At 44.5% G+C, this 20,189-nt stretch overlaps 1 protein-coding gene across 2 annotated transcripts in view; it reads left to right on the top strand.

The window, feature by feature from the left end:
* Window positions 1-20,189, top strand: part of pola1 (polymerase (DNA directed), alpha 1) — a 291,471-nt gene that overhangs the window by 42,522 nt on the left and 228,760 nt on the right. For both annotated transcript variants that reach the window (XM_059966177.1, XM_059966176.1), the window contains exons 15-18: window positions 12,568-12,722; window positions 14,292-14,376; window positions 14,633-14,694; window positions 16,743-16,832. In XM_059966177.1, coding sequence (XP_059822160.1) covers window positions 12,568-12,722; window positions 14,292-14,376; window positions 14,633-14,694; window positions 16,743-16,832 — 392 coding nt within the window. The remainder of the gene's footprint in view (window positions 1-12,567; window positions 12,723-14,291; window positions 14,377-14,632; window positions 14,695-16,742; window positions 16,833-20,189) is intronic.

Below are 20,189 nucleotides of genomic sequence, written 5' to 3'. Positions count from 1 at the left end.
TGGATTTAGACCACTTGTAGAGTTCAAACTGTTGATCAATTTCAGATGAGCTAATTTCAGTAAACTTAACCTGGTACCCTCTACTTCTTGTGGCTTGCCTCTTGCCCATTGGAGAGTTAATTATAGTATTCCACTGGCTTTCTCAATTCGTCGTGGTCTTGTACAAGCAAAATATTTCTTGGCAAGTTATTTATGCATTTGAAAATTCAGCTGTAGCATCACATAGCTCATTTAACTTTGTCTTTAGCACTATTATGATACTCTAAGTGGTCTCTGATTGCTCTGTCAAGATAATTACATAAATATAGGTTTAACATTTTTCTGTACTCCAGCTCTTTTATTGTGCCATCATTGGGAACACGCGTAATGCAAGTGGATCTAAAATCGTTTTTGTTTGCCATTTATTATGTTTCTCAAACTGTCTGTTTTTGTAACTCCTGAATTGCCATAAGAAATTCATGTGAACACATCCGGAAGGCATTAATCTGCTTGCTGATGAATGGGATCCTATTCCTGACCTCCTTTGACCGTTTAATATTGAGAGAGAGAGAGAGAGAGAGAGAGAGAGAGAGATTTACTCTCAATTCCATGCACAAGGGCAGCGACTTTGTTCCCTTCCGAGTCTCCAAGTGTCATTTCCACTGTTATATAAATATTCCCGTTCTGCTCCTAACCCAGTCCTTGCTGCCTTTAAGTATTTAGAATTGAACATGTTGGCATTGGAGGACCCAACTTGTTGCTAGATGACAATATCTCACTGCCATTCGTGGTTAGTTTCATTTTGGGTTTTGCGTTCAACACCAGGACTTTCTGAGCCGTAATGAGCTTGCAGGGTCTAGTCATTTGCAAATTACCTCATCTGTTATAGCAGATGCTGCGTCATCTTGGATGCCCTAGGAAAATATGGCAACCTGGGGCTAGAGGGATGTATGTGCACGTGGGTGGGTGGGAGGAATGGGGCTTGTTCTGCTGCTGTTGTTCGGCTGCTCGTTCTCTCCTTTGTTGTTCTGAGCATTGTAGGTAGCTATGTTAGCGCCAGAATGTGTTGCGACACTTGCGGGCTCCCTACAGCACACACTTGTTAACGCAGGTGATGCATTTCATTGTGTGGTTGGCGGTACGTGTGATAAATAAACTTGAAATCTTGAATCAGTGATGCTGGACTGTTTCAGTCTGTGCGTAAAATCAAACACACAGGTTAGACTAGCTTTTAAGAGTTAAGGGCACTTTTAGTATAAAAGCAAGAAATGTTGGAAACTCATGACAGGACAAGCACCATCATTTCCAGGAGGAGCCGTTTATATTTCACATTGACAACTTACAGCCAGGACGGATGACAGCTTGCAGATCAACACACACAAAATGCTGCAGTAACTCAGCAGGTCAGGCAGCATCTATGGAAATGAATAGATAGTCAGTGTCTTGGACAGAGACCTTTCTTCAGGATGGATGACAACTTGCAATTACTTTATAGCTTCAATGCACTCTCTTTATCTGGGATGGTGGGGGGGGGGGAAGAAAGTAATTTCAATGACTTTGCTTCTCCAGGGGACAACATAATTTTTCTGTTTCTTACTGTACTGAATTTGCACACATGGAATTATGAGGGTACTCTTGAATAAAGATGAGCGTGTTGGCTGTGCCGTGGTTGTTACTAGATTAGTGACCAACCATGTAGTCTAACAATCAGGAGACTGAAGTTCTAATCAAATCATAGCAGCTGTGGAATTTAGTATCTATAAACTAGAATTTGGGAAGAATTATCAGTTGGCCAATGAGGGATATGAATGTTGTCATTCAAAAAGCCATTAGATTTTCTGATATCCTTTGGGAAGGAAATCTTCCATGATGTGGCCTACATGTGATTGCAAACCCATATTGTGTGTTGACCTTTAAATGCCTGATGATGTGGCATAGCAAGCTATTCAGTTGTACCAGTACCACATAGATTGCTGTGTTTCTGGAAAATAGCTTCCTGTAGCGGTGTGCTACACGCAGCGCTAAAATTACAACACAGAGTCGGTAACTGCAGTTGAAGGAAAAAACTTTATTCGAAATCCTCAGCCTCACTTTTAAGCCTCCCTCTACCTGCCCCCCCGTGGCGCAGAGGCTCCAAAGCTCTGTGCTCGCAAACCCCCGTAGGCTATCTAATTGTGAGCCGGTTCGGATGTGCCAGGAAATGGGTCGCCACATAACCCCCCCCCCCCCCCCCAGAACCGGCGATACACCCCCCAATGTCCACAGTCTGGGCCAGAACCTGCTTGGGAGGTCGGCCTCTGCGCCGAGGTGCCGGAAACTCGGCCGGTTGTGCCAGGTCCACATGGGCCGGTTTGAGGCGGTCCACCGTGAAAACCTCCTCTTTCCCCCCAGTGTCCAGCACGAACGTGGACCCGTTGTTCCGGAGCACCATAAACGGCCCCTCGTATGGCCGCTGCAGCGGTGGCCGATGCCCGCCCCTTCGTACAAACACAAACTTACAGTTCTGCAGGTCTTTGGGTACGCAGGTCGGGTTCCGCCCATGCTGTGAAGTGGGCATGGGGGCCAGGTTACCGAGCTTCTCGCGCAGTCTGCCCAGGACTGCTGTGGGATCTTCCTCTTGCCCCCATGGGGCTGGTAGGAACTCCCCGGGGACGACCAGGGGCGCGCCGTATACCAACTCGGCCGACGAGGCGTGCAGGTCGTCCTTGGGCGCTGTGCGGATGCCGAGTAGGACCCAGGAAAGCTCGTCCGCCCAGTTGGCTCCTCGCAGGCGGGCCATGAGGGCCGACTTCAGGTGACGGTGGAAACGCTCCACTAGCCCGTTCGACTGTGGGTGGTAGGCAGTTGTGTGGTGCAGCTGAGTCCCCAAAAGGCTGGCCATAGCTGACCACAGGCTGGAGGTGAACTGGGCGCCTCTGTCGGAGGTAATGTGGGCTGGTACACCAAAGCGAGATATCCAGGTGGTGATCAGGGCTCGGGCGCAAGATTCGGAGGTGGTGTCGGTGAGCGGGACCGCCTCTGGCCATCTTGTGAACCGGTCCACGATAGTCAGGAGGTGCCGCGCTCCTTGCGACACTGGCAGGGGGCCCACAATATCCACATGAATGTGGTCGAAACGCCGGTGGGCGGGATGGAACTGCTGCGGTGGGGCTTTGGTGTGCTGCTGCACCTTGGCCGTCTGGTAGTGCATGCACGTTTTGGCCCATTCACTGACCTGTTTGTGGAGTCCGTGCCAAATGAACCTGCTGGAAACCATCTGGACAGTTGTCCGGATGGAGGGATGCGCCAAGTTATGAATGGAGTGGAAAACACGGCGCCGCCAGGCTGTCGGGACGATGGGACGGGGCTGGCCGGTGGCGACGTCACAGAGTAGGGTCCTCTCACCCGGGCCTACGGGGAGGTCCTGGAGCTGCAAACCGGAGACTGCGGTTCTGTAACTCGGAATCTCCTCATCCGCCTGCTGCGCCTCTGCCAGTGCCTCAAAGTCTACCCCTTGGGAAAGGGCATGAACGGTAGGGCGAGAGAGCGCATCCGCCACGACATTGTCCTTACCAGAGACGTGCCGGACATCCGTCGTGTATTCAGAGATGTAGGACAGGTGGCGCTGCTGGCGGGACGACCAGGGATCGGACACCTTCGTGAACGTAAAGGTGAGCGGTTTGTGGTCCGTGAACGCGGTGAAGGGCCGACCTTCTAGGAAGTACCTGAAATGCCGGATTGCCAGGTAGAGCGCCAACAGTTCCTGGTCGAAAGCACTGTACTTGAGCTCGGGTGGCCGCAGGTGTTTGCTGAAAAACGCCAGGGGTTGCCAGCGACCTGCGATGAGTTGCTCCAGCACCATACCGACTGCCGTGTTAGATGCGTCCACTGTGAAGGCGGTAGGGGCGTCCATTCTGGGATGTATTAGCATTGCGGCGTTCGCCAAAGCTTCCTTCGTTTGAACGAAAGTGGCGGCGGACTCCGCGTCCCAGGTAATGTCCTTGCTCGGACCCGACATCAGGGCGAACAGGGGGCGCATGATCCGGGCAGCTGAAGGGAGGAAGCGGTGGTAGAAATTGACCATACCTACGAATTCCTGAAGGCCTTTGATCGTGGTGGGTCGGGGGAAGTGGCGGACCGCATCTACCTTAGCGGGCAGAGGGGTTGCCCCGTCTTTAGTAATCCTGTGGCCCAGGAAGTCAATGGTATCGAGTCCGAACTGGCATTTGGCGGAGTTGATGGTAAGACCGTACTCACTCAGTCGGGCGCAGAGTTGACAGAGGTGGGACAGATGCTCCTGACGACTGCTGCTGGCTATGAGGATGTCGTCCTAATAGATGAACGCGAAGTCCAGGTCCCGTCCCACCGCGTCCATTAACCGCTGGAACGTCTGTGCGGCATTCTTCAGGCCAAACGGCATGCGGAGGAACTCGAAAAGGCCAAACGGGGTGATGAGAGCCGTTTTGGGGACGTCGTCAGGATGCATCGGGATTTGATGGTACCCTCGGACGAGGTCTACCTTGGAGAAGATCCGTGCGCCGTGCAGGTTTGCTGCAAAGTCCTGAATGTGCGGCACAGGGTAGCGGTCCGGTGTGGTAGCCTCGTTCAGCCTGCGGTAGTCGCCGCACGGTCTCCAGCCTCCCATCGCTTTGGGCACCATGTGCAGGGGGGAGGCCCATGGGCTGTCGGACCGCCGGATGATCCCCAATTCCTCCATCCTCTGGAACTCCTCCTTCGCCAGTCAGAGCTTGTCTGGGGGAAGCCGCCGAGTGCGGGCGTGGAGGGGTGGTCCCTGGGTCTGGATGTGGCCGTGTCGGGGCATGGCCGCTGTGAACTGCGGTGCCAGAACCGATGGGAAATCCGCCAGGACCCTGGTGAAGTCGTTGTCAGACAGCGTGTTGGAGCCGAGGTGAGGGGCTGGCAACTGGGCTGCACCCAGGGAGAAGGTCTGAAAGGTCTCGGCGTGTACCAGTCTCTTCCTGGGCAGGTCGACCAGTAGGCTGTGAGCCCGCAAAAAATCCGCACCCAGAAGCGGTTGGGCTACGGCGGCCAGTGTAAAGTCCCACGTGAACTGGCTGGAGCCAAACTGTAGCTGCACCTGACGGGTGCCATAGGTCCTTACTGTGCTGCCGTTCACGGCCCTCAGCGGGGGACCCGGTGCCCTGCTGCGGGTGTCGTAACTTGTCGGAGGTAAAACGCTGATCTCGGCACCAGTATCGACCAAAAACCGGCGTCCCAACCTTCTATCCCACACATACAGAAGGCTATCCCGATGGCCAGCCGCCGTAGCCATCAGCGGCGGCTGGCCCTGGCGTTTCCCGGGAACTTGCAGGGCGGGCGACAACGGCGGGCTTCTGCGCCCCACCGCTGGTGGTAGAAGCACCAGTGTTCCTTGGGCCGGGGGTTGGCGGGCTCTGCGGCCGGGCCTGGACTGGTTTGCTGCTGGGAGCGGGGCTGGGTGATCCGTGCGATGGACGCCCCGCTCACCTTTTTGGCATTCCACAGCAAGTCTGCCCGGGCTGCCACCTTCCAGGGGTCACTGAAATCCGCGTCGGACAGCAGCAGGCGTATGTCCTCGGGCAGCTGCTCCAGGAATGCCTGCTCAAACATGAGGCAGGGTGTGTGTCCGTCGTCCAGAGACAACATCTCATTCATTAAAGCCAATGGAGGTCTGTTGCCTAAGCCATCCAGGTGCAGTAAACGGGCAGCCCGCTCGCGCCGTGAGAGTCCGAAAGTCCTGAGGAGCAGGGCTTTGAATTCCGTGTACTTGCCGTCTGCCGGGGGCGACTGTACGAACTCCGCGACCTGGGCCGCTGTGTCCTGGTCGAGGGAGCTCACCACGTAGTAGTAGCGGGTGTCTTCTGAGGTGATCTGGCGAACGTGGAATTGGGCTTCGGCTTGCTGGAACCATAGGTTCGGTCGCTGTGTCCAGAAACTCGGCAGTTTCAACGAAACCGCATGAACAGAGGCGGCGTCGGTCATTTCTGGTCCAAAAATCGTTTGGACTGTCGGGGTCACCAATTGTAGCGGTGTGCTACACGCAGCGCTAAAATTACGACACGGAGTCGGTAACTGCAGTCGAAGGAAAAAACTTTATTCGAAATCCTCAGCCTCACTTTTAAGCCTCCCTCAACCTGCCCCCCGTGGCGCAGAGGCTCCAAAGCTCTGTGCTCGCAAATCCCCGTAGGCTATCTAATTGTGAGCCGGTTTGGATGTGCCAGGAAATGGGTCGCCACATTCCTACCATCTTGTGGAGGGCAATTAGAAACTGTCTAAAACTGTTGGTGTTGCAGTTCTCAAAAATGAGTATTAAAATAATGTTCTGCCATTTCCTGCAATTTGTTTAATAACAGTAGTGCTTTGTTTTACACTGAAACAATGAAACATAGATCAACAATACCTAGTGAAGGGGGAAATAAAGAAAATAAAATCGAAGCAAAACTTGCCAATACTTTCTCTTTTCTCCCCTGTTTGAAGTGATAGATAACATATAAAGCTGCCATTTCAAGGACATTGGCATCTCTTAATATCTTAAGCTGAAAATCTTCATGCATAGGCCTGGTGCTGATGCTGGCATACAACACAACTTTGTTTTATTCCTTTTCTTTCTTCATGTTGACACTAACTTTTGCCATATTTCTTTCTCTAACCTTAAACTTGGATGTTTTGCATCTGGTATTACAAATTTAGCTGGGATTTACTAATCTGGACGGCACCTGATATTTTGTTCCATATCCAGTTCCATCCTATTTGTCCCTCTCTTCATGCCCTCACACCGGCTGCTAGTGCCCTAGCAACGGCTTTTTCAAAGCTCATTAGATTACTTGATGGCTTTGCTTCTCCATCTTTCTGTGGCTTCCTCCACCTTTCAATGGCCCTGTTGCACATCATCTTCATTTCTTCTGCCTCCTTTTCCTTTCAGGCTCTACCGTTGTCAGAACCTTCAGCTGTCTTGGGGCTGAGATATGAAGTTTCCTGTATACTTTCTGCCTCCCTCTTCTCCTCCCAAATCTTCTTCAATATTCTTCTCTATGATCGAGCTTTGAATCACCATGACTGCAGTCCCTACCCTGGCAGTATGTTCAGCATGACTGTAGCCTAAAATGAAGACCACCACAATTTACGCTGTATCTTTAATGTGGCAAGTCTTTAATAGGAGAGTTCATTGACAAAAATTTGAAATCAAGTCACATAAAACAATGTTTGAATAGATGGACTGAATGTAAATGACCTGGATGAAGATGTAGATGAATGTGTTTGTAAGTTTTCAGGTGATACAAAGACTGCTGGTGTTGTGGATAGCATAGAAGACTGACAAAGAATAAAGTGGGATATAGATCAGTTGTAGATATGGGTGGAGAAATGGTAGATGAGTTTAATCTGGCCAAATATGAAATGCTGCACCTTGGTAGGTTAAATGTGAAGAGACAGTACATTGTTAAAGGTTGCCCTTGATGAGTAGAGGGTTCTTGGGGGTCTAAGTTCAAAGCTCCACATGTGGTTAGGAAATCATATGTCATGCTTGTCTTTATTAGTTGAGACATTGCGTTCAGAAGTCAGGAAGTTGGGTTGCAGCTTTATAAAACTCTGGTTAGGCTGCATACATTTCTGGTCACCCTGCTGTTGGAAGGATGTTGAGATTTTGGAGAGGGTGCAGAAGAGGTTTTCTAGGATGTTGCCTGGATTAGAGGGCATGTTCTATAAGGAGAGGTTGGACAAACTCGGGTTGTTTTCTCTGGAGCGCCGAGGCTGGAGGGAGGCTGGAGATAGAGGTTTATAAAATAATGTGAGGCAGAGGTAGAATTGATAGTATCTTTTTCCAATGTCCAATACCTGAGGCTATGCATATAAGGTGAGGGGGGGGGGGGTTTAATTTCAAAGGAGTTGTGAGGGGTAAGTTATTTTTATACAGAGAGGTTGGTGCCTGGAGTGCTCTGCCTAGGGTGGTTGGTGGTAGAGGCAGAAACATTAAAGACTTTGAAGAGATGTTTAGATAGACACATGAATGTGAGGAAAATGGAAGGATATGGACATCGTGTAGACAGAAAAGATTAGTTCAGTTGGCTATTTAAATACTAATTTAATTGGTTTGGCACAACATATTGGGCTAAAAGGTCTGTTTCTATCCTGGACTGTTCCATGTTCCATGGCCAACAAGCACCTTCAAGGAGAAAAGAAAGTAACTGAATGTATGTTTGTTCATTAATGATTAAATTATTGAAGTGGAGGTGAGAATTAGACATATCTTGGAAGGTTATAGGACTGGGGATGATTTCTGTTATGAGAATGGTGACACCATAAACAGTTTTAGAAACAAGGAGGGAAGTGTTATAATGAAGCACTTCTTCACCTGGAGATACTGCCATTTGGAAAGCATGGTGATGATGGATGAAAAACATAGGAATAGTCAAGTGTGGTGATAAGAATGATGTAGAGAAGATAATTGAAGTTTGGAGTAGAGTCAGTCAGCATTTAGAGATGGAAATGGGCAGTTTGTGATGGCACACATGAGATTTGATGGCTCTTGGTTAATATCAAGGTTATAAACAGTCTGAGTGCCTGTTCAAGTTTCTACTTGTCTGACAATTAAGAGGCCGGGAAAGGTTGGATAAAGCTTGGTGTCATTGGTTGTGGTGATCAATATGGTGTTTTCTGAGGAAGTTGCTGTGGAACAGGAAATTAATGAGAAATGGGGAGGTTGGGTGAAGGAGAGGGTATGGGGAAGAATCTTTGGAAGCATTAGAGAAAGATGGCACTGGTGTAAGAACTATGTTGCCAATGCTTCTCTGGCTATGAGTCTGTAAGGTAAGAATGGAACTGCAGTCACTTAGTTTAAGTCAGCTGGGCAACATGGAGATTGAAGGACAATGGGAGCTGTGAAGAATTGTATGGAGGAGGATTGTGTTTAAGGCTGCAGACAGGCCAGCAAGGATACTGAAGAATAGGTTGTCACCATCACTGTGGGCCACTTTTGGGCTTGGCAAAGCTGTATTGGTATACCTGATTGTATACCTGATTGAAGAGGTTCTGGAAAGGATTCTGATTAAGATGGACATGAATGTGGAAGACTAGTATTTCCAGAAACAGGAGGGGAGGGGCTGATGACAACTGTTTAATGTCTGGTGAGGATTTTTAGCTCAAGCTTTGATAGGTCCCTAAAGGAAAAGCCCAAGGGATATTGGAAGTGTGGTAATTTTAATTCAAAATTAGCTCTGTGGCAAGAAGCAATTGGTAAAGGATGATATTTGAGGTATCTGGAGTTCCACAGAGCTCTTAGTGATGGTGATATAAATGAACGATTTTGACTTCAGTGTGTAGGTACAGCAGTGAGGATTACAAATGATACTAGAAATGACCATGTGAGGAATAGTGCTTAAACTGCAGTATGTGTAGATTGTATTATTAATTGGGTAGAACAGTGGCAAATACATTTTGTTCCTGCAGTATGTGAGCAATTGCATTTGGAGAGCTTTATGAAAGCATAGCTAAACAGTGTATTTAGGATATTGAATGGTATTGCTGAACTTGACCCTTAAAGTTGCAGGACAGGTAATAAAGGCATTCGAATGTTTTCCTTTTCTAATACAACCTTCCTGCCTCAGCTAATGTTGTCTGTAATACTATAGTTCGTAACATATTGTGCAGTTCTGGTTGCCACATTAATTGAAAGATGTGATTGTGCTGGAGAGGATGGAGAGCAGATTTACGAGGAAGTTGGCACAAGTAGAAAGGAATAACTGTGGGGTAAAATTACATAACTTGGGGTTGTTTTCTTTGGAACAGAAAGCTGAGGGCAGACTAAATAAAGTAGCTTAAATTATAAGATACAGATAGAGGAAATAGGAAAGGCCCATTTCCCTGAGAGCAAAGGTTCCCGACCTTTTTAATGCTGTGGACCCTAACCGAGGGTTTCTGTGGATCCCAGGTTGGGAACCCCTGTCTTAGAGGGATCAAGAACTGGGGACATAGATTTCCTCAAAGCAGTGAAGTGGAGCTGAGCATAAAAACAAGAGGTTCTGCAGATGCTGAAAATCTAAAGCCACAAACACAAAAATGCTAGAGGAACTCAGCAAGCCAGGGAATCTCTATGGAGTGCAATAAAGAGTTGATGCTTTGGGCTGAGGTTCTTCATCAGGACTGACTGGAAAAGAAGGGGGTAGGTCAGAGTAAGAGGTTCGGCTGGGGAAGGGGAAAGGAGTAAGATGGGGGGGGGGGATTTCAGGGAGAAATTACCAGAAGTTCAAGAAATCGATGTCCATGATATTACGTTGGAGGCTATCCAGACAGAATGCGGGTTATTACTCCTCCAACCTGAGTTTTCCCTCCTCGTGGCAGTAGAGACTATGGACAAACATGTTGGAATGGGAAGTCAAATTAAAATGGGTAGCCACCAGAAGATCCTGTCTCTTGTCACCATCTGCGTCAGTGGAGAAAAATCTAACCCAGTCTTCCTGTATTTGGTTTGAGACCTTGTGAAGACATTGTTCTTCAAGTCCACATACAAATATGTTCAGACTTGTCAGAATGGGAATTCAAATTGAAATGGCTAACCACCAGGAGACCCTGCCACTTATGGCATATTGAGTTCTGTAACCCTCCTCTTCTTCTTGGATATCCCTCTCCGGACTTCTGTCCACTCTGGATCTTTTCTTCTATAACCATTCAACCATCTCGACTTCATCCTCTCTTGTATTCTAGCCTCACACCCTCTGAATGCACTACCCTTCACTCTCTGCACCAATTCTAACCTCACCATCAAACCCGCAATTATAGTCTGGCAAACTGACTCTACCTTGCTGAAGCCACTTCCTCTTGCCCCTTGCACAAGACCCCACGAAGGAGCAACAATCTATTGGTTCCTGCACCATCACCAACATTATAGTCTCTGGAGATCTCACATTCACTACCACCAACCCCATAGTACCCTACACTGTTCATTTCAACCTCCTACCTAAGATCCACAAACTTGACTGTCCTGGTAGGCCTGCACCTGCCCCAAGGAACTTGAGTTTGCACACCTCAAATCCATTTCATCTTCCTCAGTTCAGTCCCTTCCTACCAACATCTGTGGCACTTCACCTGCTCTCCACCACTTCAGTCACTTTCCGTTCCCCGGCCCAGATAACATTTCACAATGCATGTCCTGCCCCAAAACATTCTTCCCCTCCCCTCCCTCCTCCCCAAAATCTGGAAGACCTTAAAGATCTCTGCTTTCTGGACAACAGACTAACCAGTTCCCCTCCACCACCCTTCTCCATCTGGTGGGATTGGTTCTTAGCCTTAACAATTCCTCTTTTTGCTTCTCCTACTTTTTCCAAACAAAAGGTGTAGCCATGTGCACCCACATGGGTCTCAGCTATGCCTGCCTTTTCATCAGCTACATGGAGCAGTCCATGGTCCAAGCCTACAGTTAAAACTCCCCATCTTTTTTGTTGGTGCTCTTTCCTGCACCCATGCTGAGCTCGGCAATTTCATCAACTTTGCTTCTAACTTCCTTCCTACCCCTAAGTGTACTTGGTCCATCTCTGATACTTCCCTCCCTTTTCTTGATCTCATTGTCTCCATCTCTGGAGAGAGACTATCCACAGATATATTTTACAAACCTATTGATTCTTAGTTATTTTGACTATACCTCCCACCCCCCTTCGCCATTTCCCATCCCCTTTTCCCTCTCTCATGTAATCTTCCCCGCCCATCACCCCCCTCTGGTGCTCCTCTCCCCACTTTTTTCTTGCTTGCATGGCCTTCTGTCTCTTTCACCAATCAAGTTCCTAGCTCTTTGTTTCATCCCTTCCCTTTCTAGTTTCACCTATCACCTGATGTTTCTCTCTCCTCTCCCCTCCACCTTTTAAATCTACTCCTCAGCCTTTTTTCTCCAGTCCTGTGGAAGGGATTCGGCCTGAAATATCAACTGCGCTTTTTTCCATAGATGCTGCCTGGCCGCCTGAGTTCCTCCAGGATTTTGTGTGTGTGTTGCTCGGATTTCCAGCATCTGCAGATTTTCTCTTGATTGTGATTTGACTATACCTCTCACCACCCTGCCACTCTTGCCTCAGTTCCTCTGTCTCCACTGCACCTCAGGATTGGCTTTCCATTCTAGAACATTTGAGATGTCTTCTTCTTTTTTTCAAAGAATGGGGTTTTCCTTAAACTACCAATGATGCTGCCCTTACCTGTAACTCCATTTCCTGCACATCTGCCTTCACCCCATCCTCCTGTCGCTTGTCCTTAGTTACCACCCCTCGAGCTTTTGTATCCTGAACATTATATCCTCCATGTGACTTTCACCATCTCCAACCTATCACTAAGTGCACCTTCCACCCCCCCCCCCCTTGCTTTCTGTTGGCTTCCTGCTGATATAAAGTTTCCCTGGTTCAGTGAGATTGATAGGGGACTTTGGATTTTTCTGCGGTGGCCGTGATTTTGGGGGAGAGTGGAGTAGTACCCGAGGAGTGAGAATCATAACAGTATCAGATAATGTAGCGAGTCTAAAAGTGCATGGAAATCAGTTTGGCTCAGTCACCTGCAGAAAGATCATACGTGCATGTTATGTTGAAATTTAATTTGGGTGCTCTGACTAAATAAATCCCAGTGCTGTCTTCTTTTTAGAACTCCCCAATCAATCTATGAGTTGGTGCAAAGTGGAGGCTGTGGTGCTGAAACCTGATCACCTGACTGTGGTAAAGGACATGGCGCCACCTCCTCTAATTACGATGTCGATCAGCATGAAAACCGTGCAGAATGCCAAAACGCATCAGAATGAGGTAAGTCGAGCTTGTGTTTTGATGGAAAATGTATGACGATTAACCATGGTTTTTTTTGCCAGCCTCGAATTCTTAAGGCTAACAGTTTTGGCATTTCATTAATAAGACCGATGGGTCAATAAGAATGATTTAGAGATTAGTTCACTACATTAAAAAATGACATCACAATGGTTTGCATTGTAGTCGGTTTGAGTTGTGGATCAGTATTCCAAATATGAAAAGAATGGCCTTTGTTCAGAAATATTTTAGCTTAGTGCAAATTCTCTATCAATAAAGAAAACAACTATGTTGCCACATAAGATAGTACGGATACATGGAGACTCTGGTCCAACAATTTTGTTAGCCATTGCTTTATTCTGTAAATTTGCATTTGAATACATGGGGCTAAAGTCTCCATGCGAAACTCAGTTGACTGGGCTGACAATTGGTTTTGGGCAGTTTGGATAATAAGTAAAACGAGGTTATGGTGCTAAGAGAATTGCATTTATTTGACATACTCATGGCCTTAGGTCATCCCAGAGTGCTCCTAGCTAATCAATTATTTCTGAAATGTCATCCGCTGTGTATGGTGGAAACATGGCAGCTAATTTGCAGAGAAGTCCCACGAACAGCCTTGTGACATTGACAAGAGACCCTCCCTTTTGTGATGTTAATTGAGATTCACATTGTGAGGAAAGGGTGGACAGACTTGCTTGCTTCCACTGAAGTGAGAGGATTCTTGATTGAACCAGACCTGATGGTTCTTGATGAGTGGATGTGAAGACTATGCCTCCTTGTCTGGGGGCAACATTAGAAACAAGGAGTTACCCATTAAAGACATAAGAGGTGCAGTTCTCTTTTCCAGAGGTCTTTGCAAATCTTTCTTCATAGGATGGCAGAAACAATATTTTTGGGGCAGGATTTGATAGATTCTTCATATTGCAAGGGTTGAAATGGTACGTGTGGTTGGTGGGAATGTGAAGATGCAATAAAATAGCAAGTAGACCGGTGATGATCTTATTGAACAACAGAGCATGCTGCAAGGGCTGAGTGGCCTATTCCTGTTTTAATTCGTATGCTTGTATGAAGATATTGGTGCAATTTGGTGAATGCCGTCGTTTTGGAATGGTTCTTTGAGAACTTTTGCATCTATCTTGAGATGGGACTACTTTATAATCATTTACTGGAAAGACCATGCTCTCTCAGCACTGCACTGAAGTGTCAGCCTAGATTTTTTTATGTTGAAGTTTGGAGTGGGATTGAACCTTTTTTGTATGTGAGAATGGTACCACAGATAACTTAATACTTAAGTTTAAACTGGATTTGCATGTTATATCGAGCCCAGTGATAACTTTCGACAAATATTTGATGCTGACTTAGTATAGCTTTAGTAATGAAACCTTGCTTGTCTTAACATCGGATTCTTCTTCAGTCAGATGTTCTGAGTAATTTGTGTGCATCATTAAAATCTATCACGGGCAAAGCAAAGCTTAAGGGTTTTAACTGTGATTTACAACACAGCCATCTATAATTCAAAGAGATGGTAATACTGCTGAACGGGTCCATTTATATCATCATCTTCTGTTCCAGATTGTAGCCTTGGCAGCTTTAGTTCATCACCAATTTCCTCTGGACAAAGCAGCTCCCCAGCCTCCATTCCAGGCCCATTTCTGTGGTAGGTGTTTTCGAAGGCTTAGAGATGTTTTTTTATAAGGATGCATCTATTTAAATTGCATCCGTATTAAAATAGCTAATGGTAGAAGCTGGTCATTGTCCTGAGTGTTGGTATCTTCAGGAGTGTTGAGCTTGGATATGTGCATCAGTAGAGAATGCAGTTCTTTGATTTTCCTATTCATTTATTAATCATACTCATAATAAGGAAGTCTGTGCTGAAAACCATGTTAAAATGTTAATGCTTCCTTCCTCTCTAGCTGTTACCAAGCCTAGTGACTGCATTTTTCCTTATGATTTCCGGGAGGCTTTGACAAGAAAAGTGAGTAATATCTCTCTGCCACTATCATTATTGTAAAATTTATTAACATGGTGGTACCAAAAGGGAATTTTTATTCCAGTTCTTGTACAAAAATTATGCTTTTTTTTCTATTTGTAAGCATTTTGAATGTGTTAATGGGATTTAAACTGGTCCAGATAATTACCATCTTAAAAAAAAATTAATTGAACAAATGTGTGAAGCTATTAGTGAAAATAAAATTGCTTATCTTTCCTGAACTGCCTTATGTGGATTTGAGCTTTGTACATTGGAAAGGTATCTTCTCATCCATCACCATCTGGATGAGTCATTTGGACAGGCAATAACTTACCAAGATTGAAAGAAATAAGCAAATGTGGTCATATCCGGTAATAATGTAATGCCACTAGACTAAGTGGAGCATTCCCCAAGTGCTGTAGTCTCTTGATACTGGTTTGGAAAGCTAGTGAGATTCAGCTGCTAAGTTCCTCAGAGGGATAACAGAATACTCTTTTTTTTCTGGAGGGAAGACAAACTAGGCAAATGGAGAATATTTGTGCCAAATTTAAATAATATGCCCAATTAGAAATTCTTCATGATGGAGGGGCAAGTAAATTAGTAGATACTTCATATTTCTTTATGGCAGAGATGAAAGCTATTTGGCAGACTTTCATGTATTGTGAAAATAATAAGTAATAAAAATAATTTAAAAAATAAGAGAACAGATGAATATTTTCAGTTGGAAGTTCTTGTTTGTTTTTAGCATTGTCAAGATAATGTAAAGAGTAATTACTCACTGTTAGTTAATTTACCAAGTCTAATCGGTACCCTTTTCAAAATAGTTTTAACTGCTTTAGTCCTTCAGGAAAGATGTGAATTGTAATTTGTTCTGCCAGATATTATAAATCCCTAGACCAGGGGTTCTTAACCTTTTTTTAATGCCATGGACCCCTTTGGCAGCCCAGTGATGCCTATGGACCCCCTTCACAGAAGAGCGTATTTAAATATATATAATAAAATACCTAGGATTACAAAGGAAACCAATTGTATTTAGATACAGTTATCAAAATATTTTTTAAAAATTGTGTTATATTAATATCTGCTTCTTTATTAACACATTAAATAAAAAGACTCTACATTTAAAATATATGGAAGTTAAAACTGAATTTTATTTTTAAAAGATTCATTGTGAAGGCTGATGTTGCTTAGCTTGAATAAGAGAATTAAACTGTGGGGTGGTCTTTGACAAAGCAACACTTGTGTCACGTTAAATGGACATCCAGTAGATTTCAATTTTTCTGTTGTTTCTTGTATTTACTGTGATTGCCCACAAGAAAATGAATCTCAGGGTTATATACAGTGACATATCTGTACCCTGATAATAAATTTACTTTGAAGTTTTAGTTACGCTTTGTATCATTGTCGAGCAACTGAGTTTCAAATGATTATAGTGACTAATTCATCCTTAATTCATTTCCTGCAGAACCATGACACGTTTTTAAATTTTAATATTAGTTTATATGGCTTGGATGGCATTGAGTTGAAGTAACTTATTTTTGGCTTTTTTAAAAAAAGCTAATTTTTTTTGTTACCTAGATTTTATTGGTACATTTTACTGATTGTAGCAACATCCAGAACATGGATTTTCAGCCTCAATCCTTCAGCCATATCAACCTTTATCAAATAAGCTATTTTCAAATGAAGAAGCAAATCTTCTAAATGAGTATGCACTTCCCTTGAAAGACTTGGCACTATCAGATAATTGAACTTGCTAGTAATGCACGTAATGGTTAAGAATATTTGAAATACTTTGAGGTGAAAAGGATTTCTTCTGAACAATTGCAGATGTGTACTGGATGCATCAAAAGTAACAGTAGACTGCACTCAGGAAATCTTAAACTGCGTGAGTTTCTAATGATTACTTAGGCTCTCCAAGTAAATGTTCATTTCAACTGAAGGTTTAGCAATGACGAGTGATAGGGTGGAGAGGATAAGTTAATTTGTTTAAATTCTAGTCAAAAAGCAGTTGTTTCTTTAATTAGGCCTTGAACTGATTTATGTATTGATTTCAGAATGCCAAAGTTGAGATTGCTGCTACTGAAAGGACTCTCTTGGGCTTCTTCTTGGCAAAGGTTCATAAAATTGACCCTGATGTCCTTGTGGTGAGTTGAAATCTTCAGTAATATCGTCGAAGATTGCCCCGTGGAATCACAAAAATGAAAGCTCACAGCTACCAGAACAAAGTGTAGTCACCACCGTGAACATTTAATTGCAAAAATGTGGAGATTTTATTACATATATTTACCACTGAACTGCTGTGCATAAAGCATTCCCAAGTTCTGGACTGCTGCCTTTTCAGCACCTCCATTTGTACAAGTGTGTGTAGGCCAAACAAATTCAATTGGACTTGCCTTGAATTTAAAACAAAAATACCATTTGTCTTTTTTGGAATGACTTTAATACTGCTTTTTTTAAAGTTGCTTCTGATTATTATGTTCTTAATTCATCATAATTATTTATGGAATTTGAGAACATTGTGACCCCATTTGGTTTAAAGTTTAGCATAAATTGACAAAAAAATCTATCCAAATTGAGTCATACTATTCTTGGTAATGTGGGAAATGAGCAGCAGTCATGCATGTATTTTCTGGTGAATGCCGTTTTTGATTGGTTTACAGAAGGCTGAAAAGCCTTTGGTTTTTATTCACATACATCCTATCAGGTCTGATTTCCAATTAACATGGTTAATGATAAACTTAGATTAAGATTAATAAAATTGTAAATGAAACAATATCATTAATTTCCCACCCCAATTATTCCGAAAGACCTTTAGTCTTCACATCTCTGCCATCTTACCCATCCTTCCAAACCCCACAAGTACTTCCCAGATTCTGTTATCCTCCTATGACTTGTTTTTCACAGGTTGTAGCATCTTTTCAAAATGACCACTCCTTGTGATTGAAATCCTTTAGTGACTGATATAAATAGATGAATTTCAGAATAAGGGATGGCTGTTGAAGAGAGAAATGACAAGGTTTTGCTTCTTTTAGTGAGTTTTAGCTCTTTGGAATTTTCTACCACAGAGAACTGTGGAGATGGAGCCATTAGACATATTTGTTTGACAGTCACTTGAACATTAAGAAGGATGGGGTGAGAGAGAGAAAATGGCTAAATTTGGGCCATCCACGATCCTGTTTAAGGGTGCAGTAGGCTCAGGGGACCAATTAGCCTTCTGTTGCTTCTGTTCCTTATTGCTTCCTTATGGTTCACAAGCAAGTTGCCCATGGTTGCTGCTTGCTCACCCACTGACTGTTAAAGTCTGTCCCTTATAGGCTCATCAGGCCGGTGCTTATGTCGGTTTCCATGGTGTGAAGCAACTGAGAGTATGAGACTCCCCCCCCCCCCCCCCCCAATAGGACGCCAGTCTATCGCGAGGTTAACCCCCAGCATTTTGCCGGTACCCATTTTCAGCTGGGTGGACTAGAGTTGGTGTGGTTAAATGCCTTGCTGCCTCGGTTGTGGCTCAAACTCACGACCTTCAGATTGCTAGTCCAACGCCTTAATCACTTGGCCATGCGCCACACACCCGTTGACTGCACTTAGTTTAATTAAGTAGAACTGTCTTGTCATGCTGCTTCTTATCATCCCTTTCTCAATGTAAATCACTTTGCAGGGACTTAACAAGCCTCGCCAAAGAAAAAATTCTTGACATCCAATGGACTGCCCTACTTACGGCAAATGTCTAAGCACAAGGTGTTGAATGTTTTCAGATGTCTTTAACATTCAGCAACATTGAAAGCTATTCAAGATTACAAAAATGATTAATTTTCATCTTTAAAATTGCCAAATTAAAAGCTCTTTAGAACATGTACATAACCTAAATTTAAGAACTATTAATTGAGCAGTGCTCCTTACCCATGCAGCTGTTCTTCATTGAAATTAGTGGAGCTGCTGGAGCCAGCAGTGATCACTCATGTGAAACTCAAAAATACTGCAAATGCTGTAAATCTAAAATGAATGAAGAAAATGCTTCAAATACCATGAGACCGTAAGATATAGGAGCAGAATTAGGCTGTTTGGCCCATCAGGTCTGCTCTGCCAGTTCATCAAGGCTGATCCAATTTTTCTCTCAGCCCCAATCTCCTGCCTTCTCCCCGTATCCCTTCAAACCCTGACCAATCAAGTACCTTATCAACCCCTACCTTAGATATGCATAAAGGCTTGGCCTCCACAGCTGCCTGGGGCAAAGAATTACACAGATTCACCACTCTCTGACTAAAGAAATTCCTCCTCAACTCCATTCTAAAAGGACGCCCCACTATTCCGAGGCTGTGCCTTCTGGTCTTATAGGAATCATCCTCTCCAAATTCACTCTATCAAGGCCTTTTACCATTTGATACTTTTCAATGATGTCACTCTTCATTCTTCTGAATTCCAGTGAATACAGGCCCAGAACCATCAAACACTCTTCATATGACAAGCCATTCTATCTTGAAATTATTTTCGTGAACCTCCTTTGAAACCTCTTCAGTTTTCACACATCCTTTCTAAGAGGCCTAAAACTGCTCACAATACTCCAAGTGCTTCTATATTCTAGTCCTCTTGAAATGAATGCTAACATTGCATTTGCTTTCCTCACCACAGACTCAACCTGCAAGTTAACCTTTAGGGAAATCTGCGTAAGGATTCCCAAGTTCCTTTGCGTCTCCGTTTTTTGTATTTTCTCTCCATGCGGAAAATAGTCAACCCATTCATTGCTTCTACCAAAGTGCATGACCCTACACTTCCCAAAACTGTATTCCAACTGCCATTTCTTTGCTCATTCTCCTAATCTGTCCAAGTTCTTTTGTAGCCTCTCTACTTCCTCAAAACTACCTGCCTGTCCACCAATCTGTATATCGTCTGCAAACTTTGCAACAAAGCCATCAATTCCATCATCCAAATTTTTCACATATAATATAAAAAGAATGTCCCAATACAGACCCCTATGGAACACCACTGGTCACCAGCAGCCAGTCACAAAAGACTCCCTTTATTCCCACTCTTGGCCTATTGCCAATTAGTTACTGCTTTATTCATACTGTAAATCTTTCCTGTAATACCACAGGCTCGTAGCTTGTTAAGAATTGTCAATTGCCTTGAAATTCCAAGCACACAACATGAACTGATTCTCCTTTGTCAGGTAAGAGTTTCCCTTGAGGAAACCATGATGACTATGATCTATTCTGTCATGTGCCTCCAAGTACCCTGAGATCTCATCTTTAGTAATTGACTCCCAACATCTTCCTGACCACTGAGGTTAAACTAACGGGCCTATAGTTTCCTTTCTCCTTTCTTGAACATTTGCAATTTTCCTGTCTTCCAGAACCATTCCAGAATCTAGTGATTCTTAAAAGTCATGCCTCTACAATCTCTTCAGCCACCTCTTCAGAGCTTTGGGGTGTACACCATCTGGTCCAGGTGACTTACCACCTTCAGACCTTTCAGCTTCCCAAGATCCATCTCTCTAATTATGGTAA

Source organism: Hypanus sabinus, chromosome 4 (assembly GCF_030144855.1).
Source record: "Hypanus sabinus isolate sHypSab1 chromosome 4, sHypSab1.hap1, whole genome shotgun sequence".
Lineage (NCBI taxonomy): Eukaryota > Metazoa > Chordata > Chondrichthyes > Myliobatiformes > Dasyatidae > Hypanus > Hypanus sabinus.
This window is presented reverse-complemented; position numbering and strand designations above follow the sequence as displayed.